General features: G+C 45.4%; 1 protein-coding gene and 1 long non-coding RNA gene across 13 annotated transcripts in view; one reads left to right on the forward strand and one right to left on the reverse strand.

The window, feature by feature from the left end:
* ZMYND8 (zinc finger MYND-type containing 8) overlaps positions 1–24,953 on the reverse strand; it is a 61,257-nt gene extending 36,304 nt beyond the window's left edge. For 2 of the 12 annotated variants that reach the window (XM_065031718.1, XM_065031713.1), the window contains exon 1: positions 7,493–8,124. Coding sequence is in view for 6 of the 12 variants with exons in the window: in XM_065031709.1 (XP_064887781.1) it covers positions 8,578–8,591 (14 nt within the window). In the remaining 6 variants the exon portion in view is untranslated. Of the gene's footprint in view, positions 1–5,892; positions 6,587–7,492; positions 8,125–8,171; positions 8,553–8,577; positions 8,775–24,070; positions 24,222–24,782 lie in introns of those variants that run through there. The other 10 variants (XM_065031715.1, XM_065031710.1, XM_065031711.1 and 7 more) reach the window with 10 other exon arrangements.
* Positions 24,954–25,097: 144 nt separating this feature from the next.
* On the forward strand, positions 25,098–26,276 carry LOC110358999 (uncharacterized). Its single transcript, XR_002413863.2, has 2 exons — positions 25,098–25,417; positions 26,046–26,276. It is a non-coding gene; the product is annotated as an uncharacterized LOC110358999 (long non-coding RNA).
* The last annotated feature ends 769 nt before the right edge of the window (positions 26,277–27,045 follow it).

Consider the following 27,045-nt stretch of genomic DNA (forward strand, 5'->3'; position numbering starts at 1 on the left):
CTGCTATGGACTAGGCGGCTGCTGACGGCAGCGTACACTGATGCGGCAGACTGAGCCACGGCTGCTGCGGGGGGGACCCAGGGCCCCCAGCCACCGCGCCCCAGGGACCGCTACAGACCTTCACTTTGGTCGCTGCGGTTAAATCTGCCCAGGCCGGCTAATCAGCACTCGGAAACCACTCGGAGGACTTGGTTACGTTTATTTCAGAGAAACTCTTCGGCCTGACAAACAGTTTATGTCAGCAGGAGTTTTGTGACTGGTATAAGTTAAAACAGCTTCCTAAACAAAGTAAAACTTACCAGAAGGACTTTTCAGTCTGATATTTGTCAAAGCTACTTTTAACCAACTATCAGCTGCTGGGGAGTTGAGTTGCAATTCCCTTCACACTTCTAAACAGGACAGTTATGTCAGCAAAAATTTTAAACACAAATTAACCAAGCTCAGCGTATGGAAGAGCCAAAGCTGAGAAGATCTGTGAATTCCAGGAATCATTATTCTTTACATGTCATCTGTATATAGCAATAATTTACAAATTAAGCTCTTTAAAGTTGTAAAACAGTGAAGAAGAGTTCTGTTCTGTCAGCATCCAATCTCCCAGCTCACGGACTACGCTGTTAACTTCATCAGCAAGGAAATGCACCCATGTGATCAGAATTATGATAAATGTCTAGCACAGCTGACTGCAGCACAATGCTTCCCAGATTTATTTTGCATGGGCAGATTAAATGCATAACATAGCTGACCATACTACAATGCTCACCGATCTACTATGCATGGGCAGATCAATTATGCTGCACATCTGTGAGACCCTTTCCCAGGGGCCTCCAGCAAAGAGCAGCTGGCGCTGTGTTGCAGACACCAAAACTTTTCATGCACCACTTGCCTCTGTCCATTCTCTTTCTTAAGCAATGGAACGGGATGGGCTCACAGGATGGGTTCCTTGTTCTCCTCCCATGTTGCATTGGTTTTTTTCCTTCCCCTCCCCCATTACAAAATCCAATTTCAGTATCACCAAACTGTAACAAAATCCATATTTTTAAAACATCATATACATATGATTGATAATGCACAGAGGTAACCATGTAACAACACACTAGTTCTGTCAAAAGTGAAGTAATTTGACAGTACACATTACCTGGTTTTAAAATATAAATCCCGTTTCAGCCACAGATTGGGACATACACGTTTTTATGAGACTCGGGTTGAAGTCGTAAGATCATTTTACGCAGGCTGCTACCAAAAGGAATGGTTTCACCAATCCCTAACTTCACGTTCCAGAAATCACGTTCATTTTAACTGCAGGTCTGTGATCCAGCTCACCGTGCAGCTGGATGGCCAGAGGAAAAGGAAATGGGAGTGTGCGCAGGTGGGCAGGGGGACGGGAGTAACAAACTTGCAGCAGCAGCTTACACCTAAGTTACATTAAAGCAGTCACAACACGCCAGACTCATTCAAATCCATCAGGTGGCATTCTCTTCAAATCACAACCTCAGGGGAACATGATACAACAAGAAAGATACAGGAGTTGCTACAAGTCAGCAGGAAAAGACAGCGCCGTGCAGGAGCCCTGGCTGAGAAACGCGGGTGCCAGCCCGAGCGGCCGCGGGGCGGGGCGGGGCGGGGCGGGGCGGGGCGGGGCGGGGCTCCCGTCACGCCTACTGGCCACGGCTACTGGCCACGGCGCAGGAGGCTTCCGCAGCCCGGCACCCTCCTCTCCCCACCTAACCAGTTTAACTCATGACATGCAGCCAGTTTCCTCCATCGCCTCTTTGAGTGTTCTTTCAATAGATCTCCTGAGACAAGAAGAACATTCCTCATAAGCTGTTCCAAGGTGAACAAAGTATCTTGTCTTGACACATCTCTGGGAAATCAGACGAGATGCCTGAAGACAGCGTTCCCAAGGATTTGAATATAAATGAACAATCAAAACTGCGTTCACCAGTGACACAGAGGTTCCTCACCTCCCTCAGCAATGCAGGTGCCTTTATCCGACACACACACGCACACGATGTGTCATCCACAACTAAAACAAAATTCAGCAATTATCTACTGTACTATGAGAACTGAGCCTTAGAGGAACAGACTGCATCTCCATATTCTCTACTATAATTAATCTTGCTCAACCATTTAAGGGCACAAACACTTAAGTCTGTAAGAAAATCACTGAGATTGTTCTAAAAGAACTGAAGACCTTGTGGGGGCAGCGGAACAGTCAGTACGCGTGAAGGCGAAGGCCCCCAGCGCCCTCCAGAGCAGCTCCCGCCGTTCTGTCTGCTGCCAGGTGTCTGATGCGGCGGTGCTGACTGCAGTGCTGCTCTTTGAGACTCCAGTTTGGAAATACACGCTAGCAACTCACAGAAAGTTTACAGCAACTTCGCTAAAGCTGACAGATCTTTCCGCCCTTACACCTTCCATCAATATAAGCAATATTCTGAAAATGTTCTATAAAGCACAAACTTCCAAACCCAGACATTTCATTAGCAAAAGTTTTCAAGTTAAATAATTCAAGAAAAACAAGTCTTTAATGACAGGTACCTTAATATTACCACAACAACAATAACAAAAACCTAACAGCAGCACCAAAATAGTTATAAACAAGCATTTAGTTCTACAGGAGCAATAACTGTGTGATCAGGCAGACTATTCTAGAGAGTGTTCTTTCGACAGCTCCTTCTTGCAGGGCTTAGAGCTGCTACTGCAGCCAGCACGCGGTGCTGCCGCGCACACGTGCCGCGACCGCGCCGCTCGGAGGCTGCAGATCAAAACCGATACCGGCACACACTCGGTTAAGGACCTGGACGAGCACAATAAAGACCTTACGCCATTCTGAAAGCTACTCCTATTTCCTCATTAAGATGAATGAACAGAGGAACATATTTTAAGAACACAACTGAAATTTAAGCTTTGCCAGTTTCACTGTCAATTGACTAGAACACCAATTAATTATTTAAAACTTCCCTAGTCATATTGACAAAACTTACCAAAAAAATTTCCAAAACGTTAAACTAATTTGTTCCATACAAATCACTTGAAGAGGTCTGAATGAGGGGAGGAGGGGCGGACGTTGTTGGGGGACAGTTGGGAACAGCAGGAAGAAAACAAGGACTGCAGACATACAAGATTCATTGATACTTGTGTAAAAATGCAAAGAGACCAGCTGCCTCATTGCTCAGTATGTTTTCTATTAAACCGAGGACAGTGTGGGGTTTTGAACATTTCAGAGCAGCACAAAAAATCCTGACTTTTCTGCTTCAGCAAATCATTCCTGTTCCAGCAGCTCGCACCTGAAAAACGCAGCTCTGCCAAAGCAGCCAGAGCTGCCCTGAGCCGTATTAACTACAAACAGCAATTAAACAGTTGCAGATGAACTACTGCACCTTGACATCTGACCAAGAAAAGCTGACAGGTCGGGAAAACCACTCGAAACAGCTAATGCCCACATACACCGTCTAGATCTGCATCAGGGAAAAACACAGTAACTCAGAGCCAAGACCTATATATTCATGGAATGCATTTTTCCTTTTAATTAAGAGAAAGCAAAACAAAAAAGCCCTGATTTAAGACTATAAGCACTAAAACTGAATTTCACCCTTCAGAGAATGCCTGCCTCTCCCATATCACATTTGTGAGTAGCAATTCTAAATAATTATTTCAAAAAACTGCATTCAACAAAAATTTGAAAAAATTATTTGCATGCCATTGCTGAATAAAGAGCAGCTTTGTATAAGCACTCACCTATAACAGTCTCTTACTCATCGGTAGCTATGCTATTTATGCAGGACTCCTAAAATGGCGTCTGGCAGCACTGCACTGCCTCATCTGTACTGGAGCTAAAATGGTAGCAGTTCATTCAACAACAGAACCTCCTGCTCAAACAGCAGCGCTATATTCGAAGCAAGCATCAAACATCAGCAATGGTGAAGTATGACAAAAAGACACCTGACATCCAATGTTTCACTACAAAGGCACAAGACAGGGCGTTTTGTGAAGTCACAGGTTACTAAGGAAATCACTCAGTTTTAGGCTCGCTCTCCAGTTCGAGCGCCTCAGATCTCACTTCTCCTTCTCCAGCGTTCCCTGCAAAATGCTCCATTTGTATTAAGCAATTAACATACACAAAGCGCTTGTTCAAATATTTACACATAGCAACGTTCAAGCTAGTTACCTCTGATAACAAGTAAAGTAAATACACACATATACACTTAATTGAAAGAACATTTAGGTTCTTTGCAAAACCTTGTACTTATTCAATCTGCATCCAAAATATCTCCACGGAAGAGAAGATCGGGGCAGGGAGGGAGGTCCCTGGTGTCACACCGTTGTCTTCAAGACTCCAAGGTACAGACCCCAGGCCCGGGCAAGGCACCCAGAGAGTTATACATTTCAGACGCTAAAAACATGATTTGAGAACAATCATGTTTGAAATTGAGGATGCAACATCCTGCCAACAGCCCAGGTTTAGCCTCACAGTGTGAGACTCAGATGCCACGACAGCTGGCAACAAAGGGTTAACATAAGAATGACAGAAAACTTGTACCAAACAAATAAAACTTAGTTCTTCTACAGCTATTTCTAAGTTAGACTTTAACCCATTAACAGAGACATGTTTATTAACATAAATGTATTTAAAATACTTTCCAGGCACAGTTTAAAGGGCCAGGCGTAAGGGCCCACTGTGAAGATTCGCAGCCCCTCGTCCGCAGAGCGCTCGGGGACAGAGTGCTGCGACCAAGGGGCTGGCGGGCAACAAGCAAATCGAACCTCTTCTAACAGGCTTAAATTCACTGTAATGTGAGCCACGTGCCCATGGGAAAAATCCTAGCGATGCACAGCTAACAAAGTTTGGGAACTGCTGTCTAGTACATTCTGCAGGGGCAAAGGTCAGGTCAGCTTCCAAGGCAGTGAAATTCATACCCAAATTCCAGACAGGAGAACTTTTACTGAGGTTTATCAGCCTTCAACCAACTATGCTGGAGTGGCACCATCACCACAGAAAACTGACCACGACCTACCGCTTCTCAGCTACTGCATCCACGTGCCAAATACACTTGAGAACAAAGCAAAGAGGGCAATTTTTTTAAAAAGGCAAAAGTGATATCACAAAATAGAAGACAGTTCAGGAAAACGAACAAATTGAAGTTTGTAGACACTGATACAATAGGCTAAATTTGTAATCCCATCTACCTATTTCTGATTTTTGAGCATGAATTTCCTTTTCTTGCACGCTTCCTTAGCAGCAATGTAGGTTTTCCCCTGCATTGCAATATTCCCGCCTGGCGGGGGGGGCAAAGTGGCACTTGGAGTGGTTTATACACCGCACCTTCCTCATCCTCGGTATGCTGCGTGCTGTCATTCGTTTAAAGAGATCACTCAGACCTCCCCAGCACTATTTAGCTTCCAACTAAAACAGTTTGCCTGTAAAGAATGAAAGAGGCACGTAGCTTCTCAAAAGCCACTGTTTCCATCATAATTTATAATCTGGATCACTCCTCTGTTTTTCCCCCACTGCATTCTTTGTCCAGATAATTACAAAAGTAACTGCGTGTTGGCACTAAATAATAATGGCTAATCATATTCATCCTGGGCAATTCACATTACTCTTTAGTAGCCAGAAAATTTAAAGTGCAATTATAAGATTAACTGCTAGTTACATTAGAATAAGGGCCATTTGCTACAAGCTGAATAAACCTCGCCTAAATTGCTTCAGAGATGTCCCGTCTACCTGCGACATCAGGATCCAGTCCTGCAAGATCTTGGGTAGAAAGAATACATGCTCCTTCCCTGCGTCCATCACTTGAACAAAACCCACATTCCAGCCGGCCTGAACAGCAGAAAAACAGCACAGAGTGCTGCTTATTACGCCATCTATGAAAGTGAGTGATAACACCGTACCTTGACAAAGCACCAAAAACATATGTGATTCTTCAGCGTGGCTGAATTTGCTTTACTTAGATGGAGCAGGGATGGTGGAAATTTCCAGAAGGCCTTCCTCAGTCTTGCTCCTGCAGTTGTCAATCTTTAACCCAGCCCCGGCTCCCATTGGCTGCGGGGCCCACGGAGCAGCGCCACCGGGAAACAGCGCCGCTGTCTCTGCCTTGCCTCAGACATCTTGCTGCAATGCAGGCATTTCTTTTTGTGAACTATAAAAGAACTACATTGCAGCGATTAAAAATGGTGAACTTTAACAGGCTCGCGACGCTTTGTTTCGTTACATGCACAAGGGCAGCTGATACAAATACGCTCCACGGTCAGCAGTGCGTCTGGAGGCGCAGATTTGAAACAGATCCTGGTTTGACAAAACCTGTGGGAGCCATTTTAATACAAGCTTTCTGACTGCAGATCACTTGCTCCTGCTTCCTCATATTAAACAAATATTATGTTGTGCACTATTTAAGACTGAAAGTAAACTGCTAATGTGTATAAACTACTGCTAGGAAAATTACATCCAAATGTAATTTCTGTTCTTAGCAACTGAAGAACAAAAACCAGAATAACTTCTTAGCTGTGTTAGCACTTTTATGTATGTTGAGAAATGCATTAAAACTGCATACAAAACGGCTATCACACGAAACTCACGGTGTTTCAGCGGTGTTTCAGGTTGCAAGCTGAACTAGACATTCCATATTGTAAACGGGGGGGGGCGAGGGGGGGGGGTGTTAAGCAAAGTGAGATATTTGAGATATTCAGAGTAAGACACTCATCCTGGCAAACAAGTAACCAGAGGTAAATTGCTACACTGCGGAACGTTATCAAATACATGGCAACAGTCTGTGAAAGTGAGCATGTCACCGTGCCTGGGCACAGCCGTTTGCAAAGCCACCTCAGCACCGAGCGCCTTCCTAACGGCACGGGAACGCGTGCACTGTGCGAACGAGCAAAATCTCACTAAGAGCACAAACGAGCACCCTTCCTCCGCTTTTGTTAACAACACTGGTGACCACTGAAAAACAGCTTGTTAAAACAAGTATGCAAGCACTACAATTGAAATCTTAGCAATGGGCACAAAATGTTCTAAATGAGTTATAATTCAAGCAAGTTTGTCTGAGGTTATGCTTTGTACAGTATGAGGAACATACGCTCGTGAAGCACTATTCACTGTACTTCGTAAGGTCACTCCGTTGCTGAGTACCAGCGCTCTCATCGCACCTCCAAACCCAGGGAACAATGAAAACGCGCTTTATCCTACCAGCACGGTAATTAACCATCTATGGACAAACAGCAAGCACAGTATTTTTCACTGGCCCGAGGCAAACAGGAAGTATAAGCTTCAAAATCTAGAGGCAAATTATCAGAAACCGGTGCATTCAAACTGAAAGAGCTTGCAGCAGCTTGCAGCAGCTTGCAAGTCCCTTAAAATGGACGCTAAGCAAATTGATATTTTCTATAACTAACCACTAACGTTACTTCATGGACTGCACTAACTGACCCAGGAAAACCAAAACGTTTGGAAAAGCACTAAAAACGCTCAGAGAGCAGCATGCTGCTTACTTACCAACTGTTCAAGCACCCATCTCATTTTTCCAGTTAAGAAGACACAACAGGCTGGCAGATTTGGGAATTGATCAGAACGGAATTTCTTGAAATAATTACGTAGCATTAAACCAAAAGTTAAAAAAAAAAGAAAAAAGGACAAAGACGAGAACGAACAACATGTACCACTGTCATGAAGCACACATGATTTTATATCCTCTGGACTCCACAACACAGAACTGTGGCTGATACAGTGTAAAACAAAAAGGCACAGATAAAAGGTACATTAGTTTATTTGAACTATGTAAAAGAAGCAAGCTAACAGTTCAAAAACAGTTTCCACAAAGACTCAGATTTGTAAACAGATGTACTGCTGCATTTTATTGAGCAGCAGCCCATTTCCAGAATCTGCAGCACAAAACTCTCCTTCAAAGGAACAAAATGTTAACCATAGATTGTCCCTCAGAAAGAGAAACACGTTGTATTAATTACTCCTGCAGGAAAAAACAGTTCAATAATCATTTTAAGTTAAGATAAGCTGCATAAAATACATGATGCAACAGCACACCACCACCTAGGCCCAATATCTACAATCTGCCATTAGCACTTTCTGCTGCTGTCTAGGCTTTTAAAATCCCCACATTTTCTCAGAGACAACCTATCCCAGCTCCTCCAGCCACTGTTCAGAAAGGTGAACTTGCCTGTTCTTCTGTCTGCCATGCTCCCTGCTTGGCTCCCTGTCGGGCAGTTACATGCATCTGCTCCCTAGCTTCCATTTTCTCTTCAGCAGGCATGTGACACAACAGACAATAGTGCTGGCACCCTGCTCAGAGACAGAGAGCGTCTTTGGAATACCAGCATCTTGACCAACTCCAAAAACACCATCCTCCTGCGAAGAAGTAGGTGTGCCAAGGTTTTGCCAGTCTGCAAAATAAAGCTGTGGCTAATGGCTACTAACCATGTGACCCAAGAAAGCAAATTTAAACAGTTCCAACTTAATAAAGTGCTGTGGTGTGAGTTTTGCACAACAAATCACAGAGAATCACACTCTCAGCCCACAACTCATAGGTCTTAGAGAAAAAAAAAAATGTAAAAAGTAAGGCTTACCTCTGTGGATGCATTGTTAACACAGTGTTATGTCAATACTTATAAAACATGGAGGACAGGCTCTCAGTACTCAGGCAGAAAGGGCTTGGCACTTCAGCTTGATGATCTGTCTTCCTAATAAAAGCTAATCCCGGATTGGCTACTTTGGTAAATCTGAATGTAAAGCTTCAGGGGATTGGCTGAAACACTTCCTGAGCGATTATCTTTGTGCAGCTCTGGCAAGCAGGAGCCATCCTGTGCAGGGAGAAGACAGGCTAAGCTAGGCCCGTTTCAGCACAAGAAACTTGAAAAGGAACCCCAAATGTACGCTCCCCGGATAAAATACACAGATTTTCAAGCAGAGGGAAGTGTTTGCAGACTGCCTGCCTGAGCAAATGTGTCTCAACACGCCGTTACTGAAGGCATCTGGATGTTTTAAGCCTGAAGGAGGAAGAGTTCTCGCAGGTTGCAAAAGCTGCTCTTTATAAACAAAAGGCTAAACCCACTTTGCTGGTGTTCTGCGGTGTTTTGCACGCAGAAAGCAAGGCCCCCGAGAGCAAAACAGCAAAAGTGAACACGCACAGGTGGGACTGAAATTAATAACTGAAAATTCAGAGAGAAGTCTCCTATTCCAGAAATTAAACGTATTAACACCTACTGTAGCAACCACACACCGACAGTGGGATTTCTTTAGATACTATGATAAGCCGAGCCTTAAATAGGAAAAACTTCATGTCTCATTTCCACAAAAACTACTGTACAACTGCAATTGCACTGTCAGAGGGGGTTGCGGTTGCTGCCATTCGGTGCACGCCCTCCCTGTTTACGAAAACGCTGCAGAGCACAACCACAACACCGGTACCCCAGCGGCCCCGCCGGCTCCGGCTCCGGCCCCGGCCCCGCCGGCTCCAGCGCCGCGGCCGCGCCGGCCGGGCACACCGATCTGACTGCCGCCCGAGCCGCTGCAGCCGCAGTTTCCGTTCTGTTAACCCTGTAGGGCTTGGTGCTTTTTAAGGTACAGCGCAGGCCCTGAAAGACGTACGTACGTTTCTCCGCGTGGCAAGTTATTCGTCTGCTTGCACACAAACATTAATACGGCTTTTCAGACGTCTCTGCTTTACCTTTTATCTTTTACTAAAACGCTGCAAATGAAACAAAATGAGAAAACGGCATGTAAGCAACCGGTTTGCTTTGGGGCCAATTCCCAAGCATTTGATTCAAAATGTGATTCAGTTCTCCTCCCCAGCGCAGTGGAAGTGGGTGGATTTATCGGTATGCCAGGAAGGAAGGAAGGCGTCACTCCAGATGAACACTTTAAAGGTCAAACCGTTAGAAAGGCCCCAACAAGGCTTTACATTTTTGCTCAAAATTTTGCACCTGTATTAGGTAGCTTAGCCTTGTCATTCTATAGCCACCAACAAATTACCATGGAAACCATAGATTAAAAGGTAATTCTGAAGCATATTATCAAAGGATTACTTTTAAAAGAGTTGTAGAGGGAGAGGTTTAATATTAAACCAGTAATTATGAAATAATAAGCTAAAATAACTAAAGCAAAATAAACATTCTTCCAATCCAGCACGCAAGATCTGGGACTGTCCAAAGCTGACTGTAGAAACCCTCTCCCACAAATCAAGGCCAGTTGCAAACAGAAAATGCACTTCACTCTACCTTTACTTGAGTGCTAACGATCCCACAAGCAATCACAAATAAAATCAATGCCCTCCCTGAGCTCCTGATATAGCTGCTTCACCACACAAACCTCTTTGCTTGAGAGCCGACATGACTCATAGCTGGTAACTCAGGAAAACGAATAATCCCGCTCTGCATTGTACCATACTGCATTCAGATTGTTTCAGGAGATATCATTGTTACAGGAAAACTGCCAAACCATCCTATCACAGCGCTTACATTTTTTGTATTCTTATGTTTTAGGCTGCAACAGCAGATTAACAGCCCAGAGTATAAATTCTCATCTCAGAAGGAATTCTCGAGTCCCTGCTGGAAGCATTTTCCCTTTTTAGCTCTGGCAACGTTTTCAGGGCAGGGCGCAGGACGGCTCATGGGTTGCACTGGCAGTTTGTTCTGTTCAGGAACGCAACAGAAACCAGAGGGAGCACTGCTATAAAGGGAGTCGTGCAGCCCGCTAGAGCAGCAAGAACACACTGGAAGTGCATGGCATTAAAGAGCATACTTGCATCAGTTTTAACAGTCTAAAGCATTCGAGACAGGGTTCTTTTAAATTGCATACCTAAAGGCCTATGCAACTCAAGAGATACCACCCCCCAACACACAAACATCCAAATTTGATTCCTCCATGCACTAAATGTGAGGATTGTCAGCCATTAACGTTTATGCTCATTGTTTGACTGCTTTACTCTAACATTATTCTATTAAAAAATATATATAATCCTAATCCCTATGAAGTACAGCAAGGGAACAATACCAAGTACCCTGAACCTGCCAATGCTTTGTGCTAACCGGAGCCGGCCCTGGGGCCGCAGCAGCGCTGGTGGTGACCGGGAGTGCTGGTGGTGACCGGGAGCGCTGGTGGTGACCGCAGCAGCGCTGGTGGTGACCGGGAGCGCTGGTGGTGACCGGGAGCGCTGGTGGTGACCGCAGCAGCGCTGGTGGTGACCGGGAGTGCTGGTGGTGACCGGGAGCGCTGGTGGTGACCGGGAGTGCTGGTGGTGACCGGGAGCGCTGGTGGTGACCGCAGCAGCGCTGGTGGTGACCGGGAGCGCTGGTGGTGACCGGGAGCGCTGGTGGTGACCGCAGCAGCGCTGGTGGTGACCGGGAGCGCTGGTGGTGACTGCAGCAGTGCTGGTGGTGACCGGGAGCGCTGGTGGTGACCGGGAGCGCTGGTGGTGACCGGGAGCGCTGGTGGTGACTGCAGCAGCGCTGGTGGTGACCGGGAGCGCTGGTGGTGACCGGGAGCGCTGGTGGTGACCGGGAGCGCTGGTGGTGACTGCAGCAGCGCTGGTGGTGACCGGGAGCGCTGGTGGTGACCGGGAGCGCTGGTGGTGACCGGGAGCGCTGCCAGGCCCGCTCGCTTGGACCGCTCCGAGACAAGCGGCACCCAGCACAGACAGCAGCAGCCTCCCAACAGGCCTAAGGTCCTGCCCTCTGATTCGAGGAAAAGGTGGCCCAAATGCAAAAGAGAAATCTACAAACCTCCAGTCCTTAGCAAGAACAGAAGCCTAGAAAGCATATCAGACAGGATATAACATTTGTATTCAGCCACCAGGCTACTCTGCTACAATAGACAAAAGAATCCCGTCAGGAATCAGAAGGGGAAAGATTGAAATATCTTTCTCTTCATTTTCTTGTCCATAAACATATTTTGCAGCAGGAGGCACAAGTCTGGTATGACAGCACGCAGGTACACCTGGCGAGTGCGGAAGATTGTGTCTGTTAGGTCACAAGGATTGCATGTCTGTACGGCTGCTTGACCAGTTCTTGTACATGGGAGCGGTGAATTTATTTGGAGGGGGAAGGGAAAGGAAGGTGAAGAAAACAAAGAAGAGAGATAGGGGAAGCTAAAAGCTTTGTTAAAGCAGAAGAGGGGGCGGAGAGATTAGATTAGCTAGTATTTGTCCTTTTCAATGCGGGGGACATGATAACGGAAAACAGGGCGGTGAGGCAGGAAAAAAAGTCGCTAAGAGAGAAACCAAAGGAAAGGTGGAGACCACGAATTCAGTCAGAAGGAAATGAAGAGACAACAACGTTAAAGTGCAACCTACTACATCTAGCGTTCTTTGCACAGACCCCTGCGTGCTGCGCCCAGTCTCCAGACAGCGTGCACACCAAGCACCACAGTGGAAGGCACTGTGCTATTTAACACACACACCACAGTGGAAGGCACTACGCTATTTAACACACACACACCACAGTGGAAGGCACTACGCTATTTAACACACACACCACAGTGGAAGGCACTACGCTATTTAACACACGCACCACAGTGGAAGGCACTGTGCTATTTAACACACGCACCACAGTGGAAGGCACTACGCTATTTAACACACACACCACAGTGGAAGGCACTACGCTATTTAACACACACACACCACAGTGGAAGGCACTACGCTATTTAACACACACACCACAGTGGAAGGCACTACGCTATTTAACACACGCACCACAGTGGAAGGCACTACGCTATTTAACACACACACACCACAGTGGAAGGCACTACGCTATTTAACACACACACACACCACAGTGGAAGGCACTACGCTATTTAACACACGCACCACAGTGGAAGGCACTACGCTATTTAACACACACACACCACAGTGGAAGGCACTACGCTATTTAACACACACACACACCACAGTGGAAGGCACTACGCTATTTAACACACACACCACAGTGGAAGGCACTACGCTATTTAACACACACACACCACAGTGGAAGGCACTACGCTATTTAACACACACACACCACAGTGGAAGGCACTACGCTATTTAACACACACGCACCACAGTGGAAGGCACTACGCTATTTAACACACACACCACAGTGGAAGGCACTACGCTATTTAACACACACTGCAAGCCTCAAAACGAAACAAAATCCCAGTAAGGAAGAGATTTGTCCGTATGACAGAAACAGGGGGGCTGAGATGTACCCCTCCAGGGAGTGAACCATCTCTGACAGAGAGAACAGCAGGTGGACAAAGGATGGGCTTTTAAAATGACATTTTGAACAGATACACGAAAGAAAAGGGTGAATGTCGTGTTTTCGAAGGATAATAATAGTTTTTTTTTAAAGGGGGGTTGGGGCAGGAAGTTGCATCAAGGGCTTGTGGCTTAGCCCCAGATTTCCAAATCACTGACTGACAACCCTAATTTCTGGAATAAGAACACGAAACATTGTAATTCAGTGTCTTTCCACGCAAGAGGGTTTTTCCACCTTTCCCCCTTTACCCTGAATCTGCCGAAGTATCAGTAACTGCTTGAAGACCACAAGGTAAGACTGCCATCTGATACAGAATCCAACAATAATGGTCTATAAAGGGAGTTACCAAATTTTTAAAAGTAGGGTGGATGCTAAAATTAGTGACCTGTCTAAGAACACCGGTAATTTTGTAAATCATCAGAAACTACTGGAGATGCGTTGATGCCCAGTAGGTTGCTGATTTGCCCATAAGCTTAAAAGGTTCAGTGGCCAGATGCATTGGCCCTTCTGAGCAATGTCTCTCAATACTTTTGGTTTCCATTACTTGTTCTGGATCACAATGGTCACTCATTGTCCGCAGAGTAAAGCGCTGATTTGGTTTGTAATACACACTAAATATCTGCTGCATTATGAAACTCTTTCTTGACAGCCATTTTCAGCATGCTGTGCAACTGCCTTGCGCATTTCTTTCTAAAGGAAACCTCCATTCATGTTCATGCTTCTGCCAAAAATACCTGAAAAAAGGCACCGTTGAGGCCTTTCGCTTAGAAGCTGTAGCTTTTTAAAAGAAGTGCTACAGCCTGTGTTTTCTTAAGGAATGAACCCATATATTTAATCCCTCTCACCCCCGGTTTGAACCTGCCTCTCCAAGATTTAACAGTGGGGAGTTGGGCTGTTGGATATCATGTATAAAGCAGGATTTTTCATTATTATATATCTAAACTATATGTTTTATATTAAAAGCTTAACAGATACAATTTTTTTCATATTTCATATCAGAGAACCCCAGGGTGTCAGGGACTGGAAGGGCCCTGGAAAGCTCATCCAGGTCAATCCCCCATGGAGCAGGAACACCCAGATGAGGTTACACAGGAAGGTGTCCAGGCGGGTTGGAATGTCTGCACAGAAGGAGACTCCACAACCCCCTGGGCAGCCTGGGCCAGGCTCTGCCACCCTCATCGGGAACAAGTTTCTTCTCCTCTTTCAGTGGAACCTCCTGTGTTCCAGTTTGCACCCATTGCCCCTTGTCCTGTCCCTGGTTGTCACCAGAAGAGCCTGGCTCCATCCTCCTGACACTCCCCCTTTCCATATTGATCCCCAGGAATGAGTCCCCCCTCAGTCTCCTCTTGTCCAGCTCCAGAGCCCCAGCTCCCTCAGCCTTTCCTCACACGGGAGATGCTCCACTCCCTCCAGCATCTTGGTGGCTGCGCTGGACTCTCTCCAGCAGTTCCCTGTCCTGCTGGAACTGAGGGGCCACAGCTGGACACAATATTCCAGGTGTGGTCTCCCCAGGGCAGAGCAGAGGGGCAGGAGAACCTCTCTGACCTACTGACCACCCCCTTCTAACCCACCCCAGGTACCATTGGCTTCCTGGCCACAAGGGCCAGTGCTGGCTCATGGTCACCCTGCTGTCCCCAGGACCCCCAGGTCCCTTTCCCTACACTGCTCTCTAACAGGTCATTCCCCAACTTACACTGGAACCTGGGGTTGTTCCTGCCCAGATTCAAGACTCTACATTTGCCCTTGTTCTATTTCATTAAATTTCTCCCCCCCCAGCTCTCCAGCCTGTCCAGGTCTCTGATGGCAGCACAGCTTCCAGTGTCACCACTTCTCCTAGCCTGGTGTCACCAGCACACTCGCTGACAGTCACTCTGTTCCCTCGTCCAAATCACTGATGAATATATTGAATAATACCGGCCCCAGTACTGACCCCTGAGGCACTGCACTACAATATGCAGCCTGTTAAAGAATTTTCTTTTCCATAGGTTTCCCAACAGAGAGACTCAGGCATGGATTCCAGAAATTCTTCTTAAATAAATAATTTTTTTTGTCATGTATAGCTTAGAACAGCTTTTTCAGTTACCTGGAAGGCAGCTGTGAGACATATGCAGATACACTGCATATCAGACCTAAAGCATACCCACCGTGCAGCTGAACTGCACCTGCGTACCAGGTGGATTTATCACGTCTACTCTGTGATAACACGGTAGTAACTCCACCTCGCTGCACGTGCAAGGTCTGTGGCTGTGGGAATGCAGACACCCTGCATGAGACCTGGGTACGAAATCCTGCGAAAAGTCTTGTTTCATCAAGGGATTGATGAGTGCGAGACATCGTGCAAAGAGCACTCATTCTAACATCAAGGTTCTTCCCAAGAACACAGAAGAAAGTCACTGTTAGGGAAGAATTATTTAGAACTAGGTCCGAATAATGCCAAACTCTAGCCCTATTACTATAGTTTAATCTTCTTTTCTGATTTTTTCACATTCAGGAATCACTTGGTTAACAGTAATGAAGCACGTGGCATTTTTGTTGTGTGGTTTTTGGTTGGTTGGTTTGTGCAGGTTTTTTGGTTTATTTTGCTTTAATTAAAGCTGATTATCTCACAGAAGACTCTACCAGCTAACGCTCATAACAAATATGTAAAAGGATGGAATTACAAACGTACTGTTATTACAGTGATTTTTCCTCTCTCCTAGGCTTATATCTTATCACAACCCACTGCAGATTTAGACATCATTCTCACTTTTAACCTTTCTTGCCCCTCCACACACTAAATCTGCAGCTTGGCTTCTGCTTTAAAGCTCTGCATATTCACAACTTTCTCCTCCATATCTGCTATTCCAATTGCTATATTCATGTGACTTTTGTGGTTTGCCTCTCACCAGTAGGAGTCCTCCTTTCTTTTTCCACCACAAATGTGCAGTACAATCAGTTTCACAAATGCTAAACGCATAGTTGCATCAAATTTGGGTTTTTTTGTTGTTTTTTTTTGTTGTGGGGGGTTGTTTTGTTTTGTTTTATCAGGTATACTCGCTTAAGCATCTCGTTATTCCTTCCAGCCGCAGCAGACAGCTCGGTCGCACTTCTAGCCATACAGAATCAGAGAATCAAATATTTACTGTGTTAACTGTAAAACTGTAACCCAGGAAAGGCACCAATGCACAACAGTTGACAACACTGCTGCAATAACAATCGCCGTGGCATGGAAATAGCTGGATCATGCAGGAAAAAAATCAGGGAAACAAAAGTGCAATTTGAAGTTAATTTGGCCAATTCTGTCAGGGATAATAAAAAGTCCTTCTTCAAATATGTTAATAACAAAAGGAGGGGCAAGGAAAACCTCCACTCTCTGTTGGACTCTGAGGGAAATACAGTTAACAAAGATGAGGAGAAAGCTGAGGCACTTAATACCTACTTTGCCTCAGTTTTTACCAGTAAGACAGGTGGCCCCCAGGACAACTCATCTCTGGAGGTGGTTTCAGAGATAGGAAGCCAAACAGGCCCCTTGTATTCCAGGAGGAAATAGTTGGTGATTCACTGAGCCACCTGGATCCTCACAAGTCTATGGGACCAGATGGGATCCATCCCAGGGTGATGAGGGAGCTAGCAGAAGAGCTCGCCAAGCCGCTCTCCATCATCTTCCAACAGTCCTGGCTCACTGGGGAGGTCCCATATGATTGGAAATTGGCCAATGTTACCCCAATCCACAAAAAGGGCTGCAGAGCTGACCCTGGCGACTACAGGCCTGTCAGCCTGAGCTCGGTGCCTGGCAGGGTTATGGAGCAGATCATCCTGAATGCAATCACACAGCACCTTCAGGATGGACAAGGGATCAGACCCAGCCGGCATGGGTTTAGGAGGGGCAGGTCCTGTCTGACCAACCTGATCTCCTTTGATGATCAGGTGACCCAGCTGATGGATGAGGGGAAAGCCGTGGATGTGGTCTATCTGCACTTCAGCAAGGCCTTTGACACTGTCTCCCATAATATACTCCTGCAAAAGCTGGTAGCCCATGGCTTGGACAAGTGCACTCTATGCTGGGTTAAGAACTGGCTGGAGGGCCGGGCCCAGAGAGTGCTGGTGAATGGGGCTGCATCCAGCTGGCGGCCAGTCACTAGTGGTGTCCCCAGGGGTCAGGGTTGGGTCCAGTCCTGTTTAACATCTTTATTGACAATTTAGATGAGGGGATTGAGACCATCATCAGCAAATTTGCTGGTGACACCAAGTTGGGAGGGAGTGTGGGCCTGCTGGAAGGCAGGAGGGCTCTGCAGAGGGATCTGGAGAGACTGGAAAAATGGGCCGATTCCAATGGGATGAAGTTCAACAAGGCCAAGTGCAGGGTCCTGCCCTTTGGTCACAACAACCCCCTGCAGCGCTCCAGGCTGGGCACAGAGTGGCTGGAGAGCAGTCAGACAGAAAGGTACCTGGGGACTAATGGACAGGAAGCTCAACATGAGCCAACAGTGTGCCCAGGTGGCCAAGAAGGCCAATGGTATCCTGTCCTGTATCCAAACGAGCGTGGTCAGCAGGACAAGGGCAGTGATCCTTCCCCTGTGCTCTGCATTGGGGAGGCCACACCTGGAGTGTTGTGTTCAGTTCTGGGCCCCTCAGCTCAGGAAAGAGATTGAAGTGCTGGAGCGGGTCCAGAGAAGAGCAACAAGACTGGGGAAGGGACTGGAACACAAGCCCTATGGGGAGAGGCTGAGGGAGCTGGGCTTGTTCAGTCTGGAGAAGAGGAGGCTTAGAGCTGAGCTCAGCACTCTCTAGAACTACCTGAAGGGCAGTTCTAGCCAGGTGGGGATTGGTCTCTTCTCCCAGGCATCAGCAATAGGACAAGGGGCCATGGGCTTCAACTCTGCTAGGGGAAATTTAGGCTGGAGCTTAGAAAGCAATTCTTTGCAGAGAGAGTGGTCAGGATTGGAATGGCTGCCCAGGGAGGTGCTGGACTCACCGGCCCTGGAGGTTTTTAAACTGAGACTGGACATGGCACTTAGTGCCATGATATAGTCAATGGACTGGAGTTGGACCAAGGGTTGGACTGGATGATCTCTGAGGGCTTTTCCAACCCCGTCGATTCTGTGATTCTGTGACTGACACAGCAGGAGTGAGCAGCTCACGATGATTTAAACAAGCGCTACCGCTAAAAGAAATGTTTGTGAAACCACATGATCAAGCACTGCATCCATAATTCCACTAGATCAGTGTTATTAACTACATTTTCTTCATGCCCAAATGATCCTGTAGGTCTCTTCGTGTGTCTTCAACCTTATGAAAGGGCAGGAAAAAAGCAAGCCTTTGAAATGTAACAATGTCTCTGAAAAGAAGCAACATGTTTTCCAGCTGTGGATTGGTCTTCTGAAGCCAGGTGAAAGGCTTGCCCATAAGTAGCACACATTTCATGCACATCACCTAACATCTGCGTAAACTGTTGAATTCATTTTATCACCTTTACGGATTACTATTTTTCATGCACTGTTGGATTTAACAGACCATGTTTACTAAGGCCGCCTCACCAGCTGACAGAAATGGGGACAGTCCTGAGCTAATGCTACTGTAAAGTTGTTTCCAAAAGGGAGGCTTCCTGTAAAGAAATCTATACCCACATCAAAACCCACAATTCTGAATGAGCAGAACTCATGCTGCATTTGTTCTACTTGCCAATAACATAATAAAATCCAATTGTGTGTTCATTAACTAGACAAATAAGTCTTAACTATGTGACTAGTCTGCAAGCTTTTTTATTAAATGAACTTCAATACTTTTTTAAAAGCCACAATATCCTCATCTGACAGTGGAGTGGACAGATGTCAGAGTTTAGGGGTTTCAAAAGTGAAGTTGTGTGCAACATTTCAACCACGAGGAGCAACAGAACAAAAACGTAGGCAAAATAAATACATTTCCGTGTTGAAGCTACTGTAGGTCCAAAAAGAACTCAAGCACCAATGTCAATTTACCCTTCTATAAAACATTATTCTGACTTCTTGTGTAATAATCTTGCCTGATCCCGGCTTTTAAAGACATGTTCAAATAAAACATTCCAGGTTCTACAATACATACTGAAAACAAGTTGTGACGGTACTCTGCACTTCAGAGCACCATTAGTAATTCAGGAAATACCAAGGTATTTTGCAGAGGAAGAAAAAGAACTCTGCAAATATTTCTTAAGCAACTCTAGGCAACCTCCAGTCACAGACAGAAGATAAAATTAGTACTGCAAACCTTGCTCTACCCTCTTTCTCTCTATCTCCCAGCTGTATTTCTCTTAAAATAGCTCGGATTCCAGTCCTGCAATTTGCACGTTTTTAATCTCTTCTGTGGATTCAGATAACTGCTTGTTCTTTCAAGGGACTGAGAATGTTTTGGGAACACAAGCAGTCCTGGGCACTGGCCCTGTGCAGACGTTTCAACAGAGAAGAAAAGCATGATTAGAGGAAAAAAAATTGCTGGGTGTTATAATTGTGATTTGCAGTGCAGTTTTCTTCATCTTTGTATGATGGCAGAAAAATACTTAAAATACAAAAGGAATAACTATACCAACAATCCTAACTTTAGGATGCAAACCAAAATACTTTTCATGACCCAAATAAAACCTGACAAGAGCATGCTTGCAACTCACTGCACAAGAATAATCTAAAATGGATATAGAATATCAACTCCTTGGCCACCATTTTAGTCCCATGCTTGTAAACCTGATACAGAGATGAACAAAGATAAAGAATATACTTTCTAAACTGCAAATTTATTAAGCCAGAGACACTATCTGCACATATACTCCAGGTCCAGCTCCCAAATAAGGCCTTAGAATTTAATTGATGGTTGAGTTTTATGTAAGCCTTTGTTGCCGCTAAAAGGGGTACCATTGTTACCCATCCCATTCCCAGACACATATTCCCACTTCTTCCATTGCACTGGATTTGTCACTTCTGGAACCCTGCAGTGAGCCAGTTCAGTCACCTCGACCAGAAAACCAGATGCAATGCTGGGGTTGGATCCTGCAGCCACAAAAGGTGGAGGGGGGAGAACACCCCTTTCAACACGTGGGGGCAGACAGGTCAGTTCAAATAGCCTGTACGTCTCACTTTTAACCTGCTGTCACTGCTACAGAAAGAAAATGACATAAAAATATTGGCCAGTTCTCTGGATTTTCTGTGTTTTGATTTCTCAGTGATTCTCACTCATTTACAGTGCTTTAGTAAGATTAGTTCTTTGCATTCCTGTGAGCAAAATGAACCTTTTAGCACTTGGTTTGTTTGCTTTTTTTCTCTGTGACAGTCAATATTCAAACCAAAACAGAGAACAACAGGATGTCAGGGACTGGAAGGGCCCTGGAAAGCTCATGCAGTGCAATCCCCCCATGGAGCAGGAACACCCAGATGAGGTTACACAGGAAGGTGTCCAGGCGGGTTGGAATGTCTGCACAGAAGGAGACTCCACAACCCCCTGGGCAGCCTGGGCCAGGCTCTGCCACCCTCACCAGGAACAAGTTTCTTCTCAAATTTAAGTGGAACCTCCTGTGTTCCAGCTTGATCCCATTACCCCTTGTCCTGTCATTGTTTGCCACCAAGAAGAACCTGGCTGCATCCTCATGGCACTCACCCTTTATATATTTATAAACGTTAATAAGGTCACCCCTCAGTCTCCTCTTCTCCAAACTAAAGACCCCCAGCTCCCTCAGCCTTTCCTCACACGGGAGATGCTCCACTCCCTCCAGCATCTTGGTGGCTGCGCTGGACTCTCTCCAGCAGTTCCCTGTCCTGCTGGAACTGAGGGGCCACAGCTGGACACAAGATTCCAGGTGTGGTCTCCCCAGGGCAGAGCAGAGGGGCAGGAGAACCTCTCTGACCTACTGACCACCCCCTTCTAACCCACCCCAGGTACCATTGGCTTCCTGGCCACAAGGGCCCAGTGCTGGCTCATGGTCATCCTGCTGTCCCCAGGGCCCCCAGGTCCCTTTCCCCTACACTGCTCTCTAATCTGTAATTTCCCAACCTATACTGGAACCTGGGCTTGTTCCTGCCCGCTCCAGCACTGACCCCTGAGGCACTGCACTAGATACAGGCCTCAGCTGGACTCTGCCCCACGGTAATTAACGATTTATGAACAAACAGCAAGCACAATATTTTTCACTGGCCTGAGGTAAACAGGTAGTATAAGCTTCAAAGTTTAGAGGCAAATTATCGAACAAACGGTGCATTCAAAATGAAACAGTTTACATGTACGTAATTGTACAACATTTATATACTTCTATTTTGTATACATTTTATAAGCACTTGAAAACAATGTAAATTATCTACAGGTAAAACAAGTTCTAGTGCAGAACAACCAGGCTTGTCCTGTCACAAATTTCAAACCTGCAAGCTGTTCTGTATTTGTTGTCAAAGAACAGTTTCTGAGATTGGAGCCCTAAACTAAGCAACTCTGTAGCTTTGTATATAATGTATCTGAACAGTTCTTCACCTACTTTTGCGTGTATTCTATTGAAATAGGGTCTTGATCTTGATGTTTTTACAGGATAGATGATATTTTTTTTAGATTATACATACAGAATAATGACATTGTCCACAGACGCTTAGAAGAATTTTAAAAATTATCTATTTCTACTCACTCAGATACATTCCAATAAAATATGCTTATTACATCAAATGACGAAAAGCTGATTTCCCTTTTTGTGCTCAAAGGAATGGCAATAATTTCACAGATTGGGCGTTTTTTCCTTTGCATAGTTCACTAACTTTGGTAGAGGTGTAGCACCCCCTAGCGTTCATCTGTATGTTACTACACTGGAAAAAAAATGTGGGCAAATAATCTCTTCTGTCTAGAAAATGCTCTTCAGAACAGCTTTTCCCATGGGATTCAAAATTTATTTTCACGTCGAGATTTTAGCAGAGAGACTTAACTGACCTGCTTGATAACCATAAAAATTCTGAGGGTGAAGTTTTCCTCAAGGAACACAGATACTTCTCTACTGCAGCAGCATGAAGAGAAGCAATCAAAGCGCGTTTAAACCCATATATCGGTTAGTGTCAACATCAAGACTACGGATTGCCATACTTTGTAGAAAATGCACCAATGTCATACACCAACACCCTGGCAATAATGAGCTGGACAGACGTGGAGGTACCAACGATAGATTAATTGGCCAGACAACTCCAAGAATACGAAGATAGTCTCCAGCCCTCCATGCGTGCTCGGTTCTCAGCTGTGGACAGACTGACCCAAAAATCGTTCAAGCAAGCTGAGAAGGGTAGGTCTTCCTCACGCACTCCAAGGCCTCAGCTATTAAGAGTCAGCCTTTTACTGCTCACGGACACGGGTGCCTGTGGCACACAGCAGGACCAGCCCCATGTTTTAAGTTGCATGTTATAGGAATTGCTACAGCAGAACCACCTGAACCAACGGACAACAAGAAGCAGTACAAGCACAGGGGTGACCCAACCTGAATGGGCTTGGGAGTGCAATAACTCCATCAAACACACTGCCTCTCCTCTCCTGAGTGACCCAAATTAACAGATTAAAGGAGCTCAGTAGACATTTGTGGACATCTATGGACATTTACAGATGTTTCACGGGGTGGTCCATAGACTAAGGGGATGATATCTGTGTACCATATGAAAGGATGGGAAGGGGGCTTGCGAGTAACGAGGATGTATTAGGTTGTGTGGGACCTGAGCATGATGTAAACACTATGAAGTAAGGGGTAAAGAATGTGCTAGTTTTGGCTGCAGCAGTTAATTTTCTTTATAGCAGCTAGTATGGGGCTATGTTTTGGATTTGTGCTGAAAACAGTGTTGATAGTTTAGGGATGTTTTAGTTATTGCTGAGCAGTGCTTACACAGGGTCAAGCAATTTTTAACTCAAAGCTTTTACTGAAACACACAGTTTTCTTGTGATCATAAGGCTCATGCCAACACAACCTCTTTGTAACTGTACAGTCAATACGGTAGTAGAAAATAAACCAGAAAATTCTTTTATATTAACACTATAACATGACTCTTCTAAATAACCATTCCCCAAAACCATCATTCTACTTCTAATTCACTGCCCCTCCTTCCCTTTGAGAAAACATTTCATGCCACGACAAAGAAATCAGCTGCGTTTGACTGCAACCAGATTCTAAGCCTGAAAGGAGGAATCAGTCTCAGAATGAAACACAAGGTTTCATGAAACCATAGAGATGTAGAAGATTGCATTCAGCGTATGATCTCTTAAGAAGGCGCTACTCCTATAATGTATGCAGAAGTTATTCTACCTGCTCTGCAAGCAGAATATTTATTTGCTTAATAGATTCTAAATAAAAACTGCAATCAGTCACCACAGAAATTACACATCATTACATAACAGCCAGCCATTGATTACCAGATGCAGACATTGAACTGGATTTCTACTTTTGTTTTTCACAAAACAGCAAGATAGCTTTTCACTCTTATATGCTACCTAAAGTCTAGTACCTGTTCCTTTTCTGCCTTTGTTGATGATCTACAATTATGATTCAATTACATATTGCAGTAAAATTACTTCAACTGCTGTTTTATTGTAAAAGGTTTTTTGATGTATTGTCCCGATTGAGCATTTTAATTACAGGGCAGAGGCACAAATCCATACTTGCTTCACTTCCCCTGTCCCAATTATACGAACTACTCTGTGTGTTCTTAACACAGGGTTTGTTTTGTTTTTCAGAGGTAGTGGTGTCAAGAAATAGTTTATACAAAGCCCAATAAAATAATAAATTAAAAATCCCAGTCATGGGTGGTCTTTTAACACACAAAAGGAAATCACATAGCCAATTTGAATGTGTTTGCCTTGTGATTTTTAAACTGAGTTTACTTACCTCATGACAATGGCTGGATCTTTCTTCTTCTCTGAATTTACTCAAAATCTGAATTAGCTAATCTTGTTCAACTGAAGCACAAAATAAAGGAGCCATTCTTAGGTACTTCTTTCTGTGTGGTCAAGCAGATCTCTGGTTGATTTCTAGAACTCTGTAAAAAACAATTTCATTTTGTTTTCTAGATAGTAGATGGACAAATGAACAACACTTAGTAGCAGGCTGAGTATTAAATCCCATCGGCAATGGGATCCAGAGGGACCCTGCTCACTGGGGCAGCCGAGGCCCCTCGGGAGAGCAGGGGGGACACCTGCCTGCCAGATGGAACCCAGTTTTTATTTTTCTCTTCCAATCCTGTTCTCTGGGATTCCATGCTACCCCCTAGCCTCCAATCTTTCTTTCATTGACTTTTTATTTTTACTAATTAGCATGGTTTTCCCCCCAAATTCCAGCCAGACCCAGCAGACAGGCAAATGTCTGCATTTCTAGGACTTCAAAGCACTCCGAATCCCCTTTCTCTGTATTTTAACGGTGGGGAAAGGAGTTTCTCAGCAGCTTTTGTGGTATTGTCTAGCTGCAGGTGAGGGAGCTCGGCTCAGGCTATAGAGGAGGATGAGGAGCCACTTCTCACCACATAGACGGGCCGCAGCCCTGGGACTCATGAGGAGAACAGACCGACCAGCGTGTCGCATAAGCTTTAAGAAAACAGAGCTACCTGGCCGCCACTGGAACCGCGGCGAGCACGACCTCACAGAGGCCGAATCGAATCGAATCGAATCGAATCGAACCGAACCGAACCGAACCGAACCGAACTAAACGGGCTCACTCCGCGAAGACGCTGCGCCGGCAGCCGCTTCAGCGCCTGGAACCGCCCCAGCGCCCCGCCCGCCCGCGCCACAAGCCAAGCCCCGCCCACGAGGGCCCGCCCCGCCCACTCGCACATGGGATTGGGTAGAAGACTGTATCTCTCAAATCGGACCCTCTCTCCCTGCGCAGGTACCCACCTGCCCCAAAACACCGCCTTCTCAGAAACCGCTCTTCCAGCCCGCCTCGCGATTAGTTGCCAGGACTGTCAGTCATAAGCACTCTTAAGCTGGATTGGCCGAAACTCGAAAGAGGTGGGCCTATCTAGCCCGCGCTGTTCACGGTGCGTGAGGTAAAGGCAAAACAAGAGCCCACGGGTGTGAAGCTACGAGTTGGTCGTTCAGAGCCGTGTGGACATCGCGCCCTGCCTGGCGATGGGCCTTCTGCTGGGGCTCATGTTTGCGGTACTGGCCGGGGGTTGCCGAGTCGCGCAGCACCTGGTCCTGCCGTGGGGCAGCCGGCGCCCTTGGTCCCGGAGCTTCCCCGGTACAGCCGTCCCGCTCGCCTCGACCTCCCTGCCGAGCAGCTCCGCGTCCCCTTCATCGGCCTTTTGCCTTTTTCCCCTCTAGGGTTTTGTCCCTGTTTTTTCTCTACCCCGAGGCCTAACTCCGTGACACCCTGCCCGGACACTCTCCCGTCCCTGCGTTTCGAGTGCAGCAGGTTGTCTTCTGTCCTGCCTCAGTTCAGAGTCCCTAGTGCCTTCCCTGCTGAGCTGTCTTTGCCAGCTCCCGCTCCCACCGTGCAACCCCCCTCCTATCTTCTGTCAGATTGCTGCTCTTTTCTTGACCCATTTGTCATCATTTCTGCACGTTTCATTCCTAGCACCCTCCCATAAACTCCAACTTTTACTCAGTTCCGGCCTCTTGAATTATAAAGCTCCTCAGGCCCTCTTGCTTAAAGCAGAGTCGGTTTTTACCTGTTTGTTGTGGCTATGTGCTTTTTCCTTTAGCTCTCTGTTTGAAAAACTCCGAGTTAGTTTCAACTGAAGCAAATACTTAACGTTTTTGATTCGTCTTTTTATTTTTTTTTTAATTTTCCTGGTCTAGTTTCTATACTTTTTGTGTGTGAAGCAAAAGTATGTGTTTGTTTATTGTAATTCAATTTAAAATTACAGTGTTGTCAATGGAGCAGCAAAATGAGAAGGCGAGAGCATCACCAAGAATAAGAAAATCAAACCCAGTGTGAGATACAAGTGAGTGTCAGAAGGCAACACTTGACCGAAGACTGTGATGTGAAAGATTGACACTGCAGAGCTATCATTTGGATGCCTTGTTATTTCAATGGTCACTATCAGGTTATTTTTTATATATATGTTTTTGTTAATAAACCCCTATTTATGACAAGATTCAGTGCTTCCATTGGCCTTTTTTTAACTGAGAAAACATTAGGATCAGATTGGAGTTAATTAGTATGTTAAGTAAGTTCAGCTTAGAGTCAAGTAGGTATCTTGTGTACATATTTGGACAAATTTTTAATACATTTAGGCTTCTAAAGACAGTTTTAAAAGGAAAATGCACCAGCAGGTGGAGCAAATAGATAAAAACATTAAATGTTACAGTTCTACAGCTGTATTTACTATGATTAGTTTTAAGACAACTACAAAAATTTGGGGAGGTCTTAATAATTTTTGTAGACCATCACCTATGAATGAAAAATGAAAACACTTTAGAATTGTATCCTTCATTACATGAAGTCAGAGCTGACTTTGAAGTGATCTGTTTATAATTGCTATAACAGAATCCAAAGGTTAAAAGGGGAAAGAAAAGATGCACAGTATTTCTACTCTATTTGCACTGGAAGTTCTGTAGCAGTCTTGTGTCTAAGCAATGTAAGTATAATTTGAAGATTAATATTCTATTACAGTCTAAATGGAATAAATTAATAGCACATGGTTTGCCCAAATAAACAAACAAACCCCCAAATGCAGCATAACTAAAGTCCGGTATTTCTGCTGCCTCTCGTTAACCCGTTCCTCCCTGCAGACCTCCTTTGGTTTTGCCCTGATCAATGCTCTGTTGTGATTTGTAGTAGAAGAGGAGGATAACTTGCAGAAGATCACCTGGAATGGAAGTGGAATTGTGAAACAGCAGACCTCACAATTTCAGGAAATGCAA

Source organism: Columba livia, chromosome 16 (genome assembly GCF_036013475.1).
Source record: "Columba livia isolate bColLiv1 breed racing homer chromosome 16, bColLiv1.pat.W.v2, whole genome shotgun sequence".
Taxonomy (NCBI): domain Eukaryota; kingdom Metazoa; phylum Chordata; class Aves; order Columbiformes; family Columbidae; genus Columba; species Columba livia.